The sequence below is a fragment of the Ailuropoda melanoleuca genome, chromosome 4 (assembly GCF_002007445.2).
Source record: "Ailuropoda melanoleuca isolate Jingjing chromosome 4, ASM200744v2, whole genome shotgun sequence".
NCBI lineage: Eukaryota > Metazoa > Chordata > Mammalia > Carnivora > Ursidae > Ailuropoda > Ailuropoda melanoleuca.
The window spans coordinates 11,130,616-11,143,132 of NC_048221.1; the positions used below are offsets into that span (position 1 = coordinate 11,130,616).

A 12,517-nucleotide genomic window follows, 5' to 3' on the forward strand; every position below is an offset into this window, starting at 1 on the left:
CCCCCAAGCTATAGAACAAGTTCCATCTGGAATGCAGTGAAGTGAGGGAGGTGGGATAGGAAAGAGGCTCCCAAGTCTCACAGGACCACTGCCCCGGAGGGTGCGCCCAAGGGTGCCTACTTGGTACACACCAGGGTTGTGTACTCGGTACACAGGATCCCGGTCATGCCTGTGTACTCGGTACACAGAATCCAGCTTGGCCGAATGGGCCCACAGACTCAGCCCCACGGGGGCACTGGGGGGTTTTGCAGGGGCAGGGAGTGTCTCCATATATATATTTTGTAAAAAATAATAATAATAATAAGTTTGCTTAAATGAATTTGTTTCTATACAAAATGTAAAAAAAAAAATAAAATAAAAATAATCCACTCGTGTCAGAGTGTAAGGAGAGAGACCAGAGGAGGCAGGAAGGGAAGGAGGGAAGGAAGGGGTGGGGGAGGGGTTGCAGGAGGAGGTCCCAGGATCATCACAAGGCCCAGAGGGCGGGGGTCAGCCCACACCCCCTATAAATAAAAGAGGACTGAAAAAGCCTAGGCTGGTGACCTATCTCAGTCAGCTTCAGGGGTGTGGGAGGGGTACAGGAAGGCCAGGGGAGAGAGAAGAGAATGGGAAGATCTAGAAAGAAAGGGGGAGAGAGTGAGTCAGGATGGGATGTCTGTTCAGCCCCCCAAAATCCAGGAACTGAAGAGCCTTCAGGCCAACACCTGCCTCTTGGGGGTGACTTCCGGCTGGGGCCCCAGCTGGGTCTGAGCCTGAGCTAGGGGGCCTGGGACAGAAAGGGGGAGTGGCTGGGCAGGCAGCGCCCCAGCGGCTGTGGCCGTGGGCCCGGCGGCAGTGGCTGGGCTGGGCGTGGAGTCCGACCAGTCCGAGAGGGAGGGAGGCGAGGGGCTGGCCCAGTGCTCGGGGGACTCGGGGGATGGGGTCAGGTAAGGGTGCTCGCTCGGGACCCTCAGGAAGCGGGCCTTGGGGGGGCTGCCATGGGCACCGGCTGCCGGGTACTCCTCGCCGTGTCCCGGAGCCGCCAGATACGGCGGGGGCCGCTCCTGGGGGGACACGGGGGTCCCGGGATTCAGCAGCTGGGGTCCCGGCGCCAGCGGCAGCAGGAACGAGGGGCCTGGCGGGGCAGGTGGAGGCAGCCGGGCCCAGTCGAGGGGAACTGCCACAGGGTTCAGCAGACCCAAGCTGAGCACACAGCCCCCGGGGGGCTGGCGCCCTAGACCCACCCGGCCCGCGCCACCAAGCTGCGCCAGGGACACGGCCGTGGCAGTGGCAGCCGCGTAGGGCCCCTCGAGGGAGAAGCCGCCAGGGGACGCAGGGGGCCCACCAAAGGGCCGCGGGGAGTCCAGCGAGTCCACCGGCGACAGCGTGACCGAGCTCTCCGCCAGGGGACCCGGGCAGGCCAGCGTCAGCTTTTTGCCCCGACCCCGGGCGCCCTGCGGCCCCAGCCCCGCCTTCCCCGGTGGCCTCCGGCTCTTCTTGCCCCCCGACTGTGCCACCTTGAGGCCGGGGAGGAAGGCCCCAGGTGGGCAGAGGAGGGGCCCGAGACCATGCGGGCCGTGAGGGCTGCGGGGCCCACTGGGCTGGTCCAGCAGGCGCACGATGTCCTGGTGCAGCCGCTCCTGGGCCACATCCCGCGGCAGCCTGTCCAGGTGGTCTGTGATCTCACGGTTGGCAAAGTGGTCCAGCAGCAGCTTGGCAGCCTCGTAGCTGCCCTCTCGGGCGGCCAGAAACAGTGGTGTTTCCTCCTGAGGGGGAGTGGTGTGCAGAACCCACCAGATGTCAGCATCACAAGAGCCAGGACTAACTCCTGGCCCAGGTCTCATAGGCCCCTAGCCCCTGGTGGACACTGACAGCAAAGAATCCACACTCTCCAGCCCAACAGACTTGGTTGGAATCCCACCACTGCTAAGGGAAACTGGGCAAGTTCTTTCTTTTAAAGCACTTTCATCCAGGACCTACTAAGCACCATGCCCCAGAGGCAGGACTAGGGTAAGGAAAGTGAGGAACTTGCTTTATGCACAAAATTTAAGGGGTATCAAAAACCAGTCATCAAAATAAATGATATTTTAATGCATTACTTTTTAAATTAAGATTATTGCAAAAAAATCCATAATGAATAAAATATCAAAATGTCAGATAAGGACAGAATCTACCCCTGTGCCCCTCTGAGACTCACTCTTCCCATTTATAAATTAGGAGAGTAATTCCACCTTGCAAGGGTTCTAAAACAATGATCATAATAGTTATGTTTTACTGAGGATCTGCTTAGCATTTTACAAATGCTTGATTTCACTGAATCCTCAGGAGACAAAAGTGAAGTGCGTACTGGTCTTCCCCACTTCACAGACGAGGACAGTACAAGTTCAGAGATGTTAAGCAATTTGCCCAAGGTCACACAGCAACTGACACATGCTTTCTCCTCTGATCCAGTGTGGGAGGATGCCAGGTCCAAATCCTACCCCTGAAACCCAGCTGCAGGCAGGATGAAAGCCCCCACTAACCTACCCCACCTTGCTCTTTGCCACATGTAGGGGCTGTGCCAGGTCTGACTGCCTGGCGAGTCAAGGGCTGGGGCTTACCTTGCTATCCTGCATGTCCTTGTTGGCTCCATTTTTGAGCAGGGCCAAGGTGGCCTCCACATTGTTGACAGCTGCTGCCCAGTGTAAGGCTGATTTCCCTGGAGGGTAGGGGCAGAGGTCAGGGTTAGGACTGGGTTCATTTGCTAGGATCCCATGGCAGGGAAAGAGGAAGTATCTAGAATATGCCCTGGGCGGGGGGGCGGGTGACCTGCCTTGAGTATTTGAACATGTGTTTGGGTCCGTGTATGTGCACACTTATGGAGCGACTCTCTGTCCAAGGGATCTACAGGGTGTGACCTACACAGGTGTGACTGTCCACACACAGCGGGGTACTATGCGGGGTGCTGGTTGTAACTAGACCTGTGCTTGTCCAGTGCAATAGCCACCGGGTCCACATTGCTCTTTAGATTTAAATCAATTACAACTAAACAGCATAGGTGCCAAGACCATTCAGCGGGGGAAAGGACGACCTTCTCAACAAATGGTGCTGAGATAACTGGCTCTCCACATGCAAAAGAATGAAGCTGGATCCCTACCTTAAACCAAATACAAAAATTAACTCAAAATGAACCAAACACCTAAACGTAAGAACTCAAACCATAAAACATTCAGAGGAAAACATAGAAGTAAAACTTCATGACCTTGAATTAGGCAAAGGATTCTTAAATGTGATTCCAAAAAACAAGCAGCAATAACAAGAGAAATAGATAAATTGGACATCACCAAAATTAAAATGTTTGTACTTCTAAGTGAAAAGAAACCCTACAAAATGGGAGAAATGGTTATAAACCATATACTAATAAGAGACTTACACCCAGAACATATACAGAACTCTTATAACTCAATAATGAAAAGACAAAACCCCACTACATTAACTATACTGGAATTAAAATTTTTTAAATAATAAAATAAAATGTAAAAGACCAAAAATATGACAAAAACCCAATTTAAAAACAGGCAAAGGATCAGAATAGACATTTCTCCAAAGAAGATCTACAAATGGCCAATAAGCACAGGGAAACACACTCAATATCATTAGCCATCAGAGAAATAAAAATAAAACCACAATGAGATACCAATTCACACTCAATAGGAAGGCTAGCACAAATGACAGAAAATAACAACTGTTTGGAAGGAAGCAGCTGGAAACTGGAGAAACTGGAATAACTGGAACCTCGTGCACTGCTGGCAGGGACATCAAACAGGGGCAGGCGCTGTGGGAAACAGTCTGGCCACTCCTCACAAGGTTCAACACAGAGTGATCACATGACCGTACGACCCAGACCCAGCAACCCCGCTCCTGGATGTATACCCAAGAGCAATGAAAACCATATGTCTACACCCGAACTTGTACATGGATGTTCACAGCAGCAGTAGCCAAATGTCTGTTCAACGGATAAAACGATAAACAAAACGTATATCCATACAACGGAATATTATTTGATCATTAAAAAATTAAAAACAAATTAAAAGTTCTGATCCCTGCTACCACATTTCGCAAACCTTAAAAACATTATGCTGAGCAAAAGAAGCCAGTCAAAAAAGACCACATATTATTTGATTCCACTTATAGGAAATGTTCAGAGTAGGCAAATCCATGGAGAGAGAAAGTACATTCATCAGTGGTTGGCCAAGACTAGGAAGACAAGATTGCAGGGGGCCAACTAATGGTGAGAGCTTGTATTCCAGGTGATGAAAATGTTCTAAAATGTATTGTGATGATAGTGGCACAACTGTGTGATTATACTAAAAACCACTGAGGGGCTCCTGGGTGGCTCAGTCGTAATCGTCTCCCTTCAGCTCAGGGCGTGATCCCAGAGAACTGGGATCAAGCCCCACATCAGGCTCCTCTGCTGGGAGCCTGCTTCTTCCTCTCCCACTCCCCCTGCCTGTGTTCCCTCTCTCACTGGCTGTCTCTCTGTCAAATAAATAAGTAAAATCTTTAAAAAAAAAAAAAAAGCCATTGGATGTTTTATTTCGATGGCTGAATTGTATGGTATGTGAATTATATCTAAATAAAGACTTTTAAAAAAAAGCAGGCAAAACAAACATTAAAAATTAAATGAGGGTGCTATCAGAAAGAATGAATTCTCAACATTTGCTGCAACATGGACAGCACTGGAGGAGATAATGCTAAGTGAAATAAGTCAAGCAGAGAAAGACAATTATCATATGATTTCTCTCATCTATGGAACATAAGAACTAGGATGATCGGTAGGGGAAGAAAGGGATAAAGAAAAGGGGGGTAATCAGAAGGGGGAATGAAACATGAGAGACTATGGACTATGAGAAACAAACTGAAGACTTCAGAGGGGGAGGGGGTGGGGGAATGGGATAGACTGGTGATGGGTAGTAAGGAGGGCACGTATTGCATGGTGCACTGGGTGTTATACGCAACTAATGAAGCATCGAACTTTGCATCGGAATCCGGGGATTTACTGTATGGTGACTAACATAATATAATAAAAAAAAAAAAAATTAAATGAGGGTGCCTGGGTGACTCAGTCAGTTAAGCATCTGCCTTTGGCTCAGGTTGTGATCCCAGGGTTCTGGGATTGAGCCCTGTGTCTGGCTCCCTGCTCAGCGGGGAGTCTGCTTCTCCCTCTCCCTCTGCCTCTCCCCCCACCAACTCACACTCACTCTCTCTCAAATAAATAAATAAAATATTTTTTAAAAAATTAAATGAAATAAGACATTTAGCTCTTCATTCACCCTGGCCACATTTCAAGTGCTCCAAAGCCACCACGTGTGGCCAGTGGCCACCACACTGGACAGCAGAGACCAAGAATATTTCCATCATCATGGAAATTTCTGTTGGACAGTGGTCTTCCAGAGCCACAGTTCTCAGCTGGGGTGATGCCCCCACCCAGGGACATTTGCCAATGTCTGAAGACATTTTGGGTTGTCACAACTAGGGAGTGGGGTGCTGCTGGCATCTCGTGGGTCAAGGCCAGGGATGCTGCTTAATACCCTGCATGGCAAGGACAGCCCTCTGCAGAAAGAATCATCCAACCCCAGGTGTAAATGGTGCAGAGTTTGAGCACAGCTGCTCCAAAGGATGTTTATGAGCATCTGAGTGTGTCTGCAGCTATGTGAGGTCCTCTGGACATGAGGGCAGGTTGCTGTGAACCTGCACGCCTGGGACCTGGGCCGGCAAGCCACCTCCGCAGAGGTAGTGACATCACGTGAGGATTTGGCCAATTTGCAAACCTAGTATGCCAGCTGTCCAGCAGAGGGCAGCAGAGTAGGTTCTTCTAACAAAGCAGATGGAAATGTATCGTCTGGGGGAAGGCCACCTTTTTCTAAGCCACTGAGGTGTCATAATGGGCTAGGGGGTGCCATTAAAAAAAAAAAAAAAAAAAAAAAGCATGTGAGTTTAAGTCCATGTCGAAGCCCTATTATACGTGCACGAGTTTCAGTGATCAGGTCTCAAGATCATCCACATAATTCACACACCATACAACAGTCGGGGCCCAGGTGACACTGTCTCGGCCCCCACCCACTGTTACACCCCAAAGCTTACCAAGCTCATCCACGGCATTGACATCAGCATGGCTGGCAATGAGCTCTTCTACCATGCCCTCCACTGCCAGGCGGGCTGCCAGAATTAGTGCCGTTGAGCCATCCGCCATGCGGGCATCCAGGTCTGTGGAGCGGTTGCGGATGAGAATCTAGAAGAGAAGGCACGCAGAAGGGAGGGTCATGGCAGAAACAGAGAGGCCAGGAGCATCTCCAAGTCCCTTGAGTTCCCCAACCCCACATCCCCTAGACTCCATGAAGTTCGGGAAGCAGCTACCTGCCAGGCACCGTATATCACCATTTAGCAAATGAGAAAAACAAAGCTCTATTTTGCAGGGCCAGGGCTCAAACCCAGGTCTGCCTGATGCCCGTGCCAGCTCCAAAGTCCAAAGGGGCAGGTGTCTCTCACCTGGAACACGCCCTGGGCATCCGCGGTGACAGCAGTGTGCAAAGGAGTGCGCCCGGAGTGGTCCTGGGCATTGGTGTCTGCCCCAGCATCCAGCAGCCGCTTGGCTGCATCAGCCCGGGCGTAGCGGGCAGCCAGGTGCAGGGCCGTCTCGCCTGTGCGGTCAGTCCTTGCCCCAAGCTGGGCTCCCTGGCAGATCAAGTCTGAGATGATGCTGGCTGATGTGTCTTCCGCCTCATCCTCCTCAGTGGGCATTGGTTCCAGGGCCCCCCCACAGAAGGAGGCCAGCATCAGTGGGGTGAAGCCATCTGTGGGGACCAGGAGTATGTCACAAGGGAGGTGGGCACAGGGGCCTTTCCAGGGAATGGTACTGAGGGCACTGCATTCAGAGGAAGTGTGACTCATGGGAGCACAAGAGGGAGTGGCAAGTCCTCCTGTCTGTGCACGCGCGTGCGCGCGCGCGCGCGCGCGCGCGCGCACACACACACACACACACACACACACACACACACACACACAGCTGTGTCAGATACCCCAGAAGCCAACCCAGGATGAGGATTCACGGGCAGCCCCTCCTTGATTTGTCACAGTAGGGGATCCAGGAGGGAGGGAGGGAGGGGAGAGCAAGCATTCAACCTCAGGCAAATTCTCAGGCGGTTACTTGAGCTTGATCTTGAAGGGGGACTCTGGAGGCTGAGCTGTGCCTCAAGCTGTAATCTGGCTGGAGGCAAAGGAGCTGAGCCTTTCACACGCCCCCACCCACTGCTGAAGAGGCATCCCAAGGTCAGAAAATCCCAGGCACCTCAGACCCTGGGAGCCTGAGGAATTTCGAAAGAGAGCCATAGAGGCAGGTCGTTTGGAACAAAAGCAAAATGAGCTGGGGGAGGACTACCCTGAAATGTGGCAAAGACGGATCCAAGAGGATCCGAATAATGTGATCTGCTACGCTCTGCGTGAGCATTTGCCCTTGTATCCCTGAGGGAGCCACATGCACCCCATTCCCCATCCTCAAGCCCTGGGTAGAGCTAAACCCAGTCCCTGGCTCAGAGAGGCCTTAGCCCCTCCCCCTACGGTCAATCTGCATATTCCAGCCCCCAGGGCACACTGATTAGTTGAGGGATGGGCACGTGACTCCAACCCATCCAGTCAGAAGTCATCCTGGGACTTTTGCTAGTGCAGCTAGTAATAAAGGTTTATAAGGCTGGTCAGGCCTGTGGCTATGGTGCCCCCAGAAGAAAGCGTCCCTGGGCTGGAGCCAGGAGACGGTGAGTCCTGGACCCAAATATCCATGATGCTTCCAGTTACAAGAGCCAGTAAATCCTTGTTCTACTTCAACTAGTTTGATTTGGGCTCTTATCACTTACAACCAAGAGTCCTGATTAACACACACCCCTACAGACAGATGCTGGACACACCCAACTCTCCCCAGAACACAGACCCAGATGCAACTTTTCAGAAGTAGGACGGGGAAGGGGCATCCTTGGCGGCGAGACCCCCATCACTGACCTGGGCCTCGCACATTGACATCCATGCCATCAGCATCCACATCGCCCTGCGGGGGTGTCAACGCCATGGCTGGTGCCACACGGATGTCAGCAGCAACCAGGTGGTGTTGAGTCCACTGGCGGCAATCCACAGCATCCTCGGCCCCTGCACCAGGCTCCTCTACCTGGAGGCACAAGGACCAGGGTTCTCACGAAGAGTTGGGAGAGAGACAGAGGGACAGTCTGGACACCCTCACAGGTTCCTCTCGTGGAAATGCACTCACAGCCCCAAGAAATCATGAACATCCCGCTTCTCTTATACATACAGAAGCAGGAAGTTGACATACTGGAGCTCGGAGAACTCATAAAAGGAAGAACTGGGATTTGACTCTGGGTTGGAAGAGGGGAGGGCTAGGAACCCAAGGTGGGTGATCAAGGAAGAGACACAGAGCATAGCATCTGTCAGCACACACCTGTCTATGTACTAGACACAACACACCAAAAGTGAAATTAAGAGAACAATCCCATGACCACAGTATCAAGAAGAATAAAATATTTAGAATTAAATTTAACAGAAGAAATGCAAAACTTGTACTCTGGAAACTCTAAATCAGTGGTAAAAGAAATGTGGGGGTGGAGACAGGTGGTCCTTCATGGATCAATTACAATCTGAGAAAAGGGTGCATGGGTGGGAGGGAAAGAGAGAAGCAGGGGGATGCTCTGAGTACCACGTGGGACTCCTACCCAGTACCATGAACATGAACATGAGGTATCAGGACAGAACAGTCATACATACAAAATGTTATTGATTTACCTGCACAAGCACAGCCCCTGGGTCCTAGCAGAAGCTTGATAAATTTCAGGCTCACGGTCCAAAAGGCATAGTGATGTTATGGAAAACAGGACAGAGTATTCTTAACTAGCCTGCCAGGACATTTAAGAGCCTTCAGGCACCAAACACAGCCTGATCAAGCCAGACCCGAGCTTAAGGACCCAGGTGGAGAGCTGAATTTCATGGAAGGGGAGAGCCAGGGGATAGACAGCTGTCCAATCCTCCCTGACCTTTTCTGGCTAGCTGTCCATCAGCCGACAAATCACACGAGAGGTCTGAGCTTCTCATTAGCAAAATCAGGAGAATGCTGTCATTCTGCAATGTGGAAATGCCATCAAAAATGTATTGCACTCTACTTAATATCCACTTTGAGATGAGAAAGAAAAAGAAAAGCCTGAGGTAAACAGATTTCTTCAGGTGTCAATTGTAATAGATATCTCCATTTCACGAACATTAAAATCTAGGCAGGGGGTCCCCGGGTGGCTCAGTTAAGCATCAGACTGTTGGTTTTGGTTCAGGTCACAATCTCGGGGTGGTGAGATCGAGCCCCAGGATGGGCTCCGCGCTCAGCACAGACTGCTTGAGATTCTCTCTTCCTCTGCCTCTGCCCCTCCACCACTTGTGCGTGCACTCTCGCTCGCTCTCTCTCATAAAGGGGAGAGGCAGGCTGAGAACTGAGGTGTATATTAATAGCTGCTTTATAGGATGAAATAAGATGTTCGTGCGTGTTCAAAACATTCAGCAAGTAGGAAGACACGCTAGCAGGAACCTTTTAACAGACAGAACTGTGCTCCCCCAAAAGTCATATGTTGAAGCCCTAACCTCCAACATGACTATATTTGGACATAGGACCTTTAAGGAGGTAATTAAGGTGGAACAAGGGCGTAAGGGTGGGGCCCTAATGCCACAGGACTGATATCCCTGTAAGAAAAGGAAGAAACACCAGGGCTTTTCCCCTCCAGGCAATCAGAGGAATGCCGTGAGAGGACACATGGAGAAGACAGCTGTCCGAAAGCCCAGAAGAGAGTCCCCTCCAAGAACCAACCCTACCAGCACCTTGATCTTGGACTTCCAGCCTACAGAACTGTGAGAAAATAAGGATCTGTTGTTAAAGCCCTCCCATCTGTGGTATTTCATAATGGCAGCCCAAGCTGACTAACACAGAGCCCGTGGGTGTGGCCCCCACAGGGACCTGGTATACAACCAGCTGGGAGCACTTGCAGCCTCGACACGCTGCACAAAGTTGGACCCAGCAGAGAGAAAGCAGAGTCGCTGTCTGGGCTAGGGGCTCCCGTCCAGGAAGACCCCACCTTGGCCTGGGAGCAGGAGTCTGGTTATAGAGGGGTAGGGTGGGGCAGGTGCCATGACTGCTTCCCCAGAGCCAGGGAGAGCAGAGATTCCCTGACTCTCCCCCTGACCATCGGGGCCCCCACCCAGGACCCTGAGGGCAGGGGTCAGAGAAGTGGGCACAACCTTCAGTCGCTTAGCCTCTGGGCACTCTGTGTCCATCCAGTCTGTGGCCACCTCCCCCATCAGACTCTCACTCTTGGCCATGTTCCTGTGGGGACAGTGGGAAGGGGGCAGGGGAGAGGAGACAATGGAGATGTGCAACCTGGTAGGAGGATTTGGGGTGGGGTCAGAGAAGAGCTCTCAGAGGCCAGGTCTGGGTCTGGGGTTGGGTTCTGGGGTCCTGGGTCAGTAGGCACAGGGGACAGGATCAGGATACAGCATCCAAAGAGGGGATACAGGATGAAGTCAAGGTCGGGGTGGGGGGTTGTCAGAGGTTATGATGGGTGGCAGCCAGGGTCTTAAGCTGGAATTGGGGAAGAGACAGGAGTGGGGTCAGGGGTCAGAACAGTGGGCTATGGGGTAGGTGAGGGTCACAGGCATGCAGCAGGGATTACAGAAGATGACATCAGTATCCTCACCCCAGGTGAGACATGCAGCCAGGATCAAGGTGGCTGTATTGAGGAGTCAGGGGGTCATGGGGGTCACAGGAGAGGGGTAAATTCAGGGCGTAGGTCAGGGTGGGGTTAGGGGTCTTGAGGGACATGTCAGGGAGTTGGAGGTGAGACCCAGGGCCAAGGCCAGGATTGAGGATCATGGAGAATGAACACTGAGTTGGGGTAGAAAGAGGGTCCGAATGGCGTCAAAGGTCAGGGTGAGTTAGAGCCAGAGGTGGTACTGGGGGGTCAGAGAGGATAGGATCAGGGGTCAGTGAGGGGTTGAGGTGCAGACAGGGATCATGGGGCCAGCAGTCACGTGGGAACAAATTTGAGTATCATGGTGAAATCGGAGAAGCCAGGATCAGGGCAGGGTCACGGTGGGGTCAGAGTAGGATATAAGTTAAGGGAACTGAGCTACAGGAAATGGGGTGGGGGGGGGGTCATGAGTCTGGGATGATCCCCAGGGATCATGGAGTCGGTCAGTGGTCAAGCACTGGGATCGGGCTGCAGTCTGAAGTTAGGGTCAGCTTGGGATGAGAGGTCAGAGTCAGGTCAAAGTGGACTCAAGGGCTCCCAAGGCACCCCCCCATGGTCAGACACGGGGAGTGGGCAAGGTCCTTACTTCATGCCCAGAGCGTCTTGGCCCACAGGCTCCCGCCGGCCCTTGTGGCCAGCAGCCACATCCTTGTGGAGCGCGAAGCCCTCGGGGAACCAGAGGGTGCTGTGCTCCCGCTTGCGCCGGGCCACCATGACACCCAGGACGAGGATGACCAGCAGGAAGACGGCGCTCGCTGCCAGCAGGGGAAGCAACGGCACGCTTGGCTCTGGCAGCTCCAGCGGCTCCCCTGTGGGGGGGAGGCAGGGGGGCTTCAACCACAGACCAGGGCCCACCGCACCCCTCCACGGAGCCCCAGTTCCACCCTTGTCACCCACCAGGCCAGGCCTCACCCCGCACGGCCCGCAGTGGGTATGGGAAGTCAAGGCGCTCCACCGCCGACAGCGCTCCCAGGTAGTCGGCCGCGCTCTGGGCGTCGGGGAAGCAGTGGTCATTCTCGGGCGACTGCAGGCACAGCCGGTTGTCAATCTCCAGCATCACCACAGAGCTTCAGGGGCACAAGGGAGGGACAGGCAGGTTCCATGGGGCACTTTGTAAGCCAGGCACAGAGCCGCATCCCCGGGGCTCAGAAGAGCCCTCTCCTCTCACCACACTGTGCCCCCAGTCTGGCATCCAACCCCACCGCGTCCCCAAAACCAGTCTTGCTGTGGCCACCAATGTCCCCCTGGCCGTGAATCCAGTGGGCATTGTTTTCATGTCAACAACTTTACTGGATGCCGTTGGCGCACACCCAAGTCTCCAGCTTCTAACAGCCTCTTCTCCAGAAAACTGACCTCAGCAAAGTGGGGACCTCTTCACTTGGGAGGTGACACCCCTTTGGGCAGCCCTCAGCCAGTGACTGGCTAATACAGGGTATACACAGTGGCCCTCCTCTCTCAAGGGGGCACCGACTCTGGGGTGCTATTCGTGCTCTAGAGCGCCCTGAGGAATCACACTGAGGCCAGAGAGACTCCTTCCTGCCCCAGCCTGCTTCCCTCACTCCCGCTCTCCTGGGAGCACCCCTCCCGTGAGGCACAAACATCTGAATCCCCATCGCCAACTCTCCTAACTCACTCTCGCCTTGAGATCCCTAGTGCTGCACGGCCCAGTTCTTCCATCTCTCTGACTGCTCCTTCTCTTTCGTGAGCTGATGTCC

At 53.0% G+C, this 12,517-nt stretch overlaps 1 protein-coding gene across 3 annotated transcripts in view; it reads right to left on the reverse strand.

Annotated features, from left to right (window-relative positions):
- Positions 1 to 6: 6 nt before the first annotated feature.
- The window catches only part of NOTCH3 (notch receptor 3), a 36,264-nt gene continuing 23,753 nt past the window's right edge, over positions 7 to 12,517 (reverse strand). For 2 of the 3 annotated variants that reach the window (XM_034657933.1, XM_034657931.1), the window contains 8 exons: positions 11,700 to 11,869; positions 11,389 to 11,611; positions 10,294 to 10,378; positions 8,011 to 8,173; positions 6,508 to 6,812; positions 6,103 to 6,250; positions 2,580 to 2,677; positions 7 to 1,745 (listed from right to left, as the gene is read on the reverse strand). In XM_034657933.1, coding sequence (XP_034513824.1) covers positions 693 to 1,745; positions 2,580 to 2,677; positions 6,103 to 6,250; positions 6,508 to 6,812; positions 8,011 to 8,173; positions 10,294 to 10,378; positions 11,389 to 11,611; positions 11,700 to 11,869 — 2,245 coding nt within the window. In that variant the 3' untranslated portion in view covers positions 7 to 692. The remainder of the gene's footprint in view (positions 1,746 to 2,579; positions 2,678 to 6,102; positions 6,251 to 6,507; positions 6,813 to 8,010; positions 8,174 to 10,293; positions 10,379 to 11,388; positions 11,612 to 11,699; positions 11,870 to 12,517) is intronic. The other variant, XM_034657932.1, reaches the window with a different exon arrangement.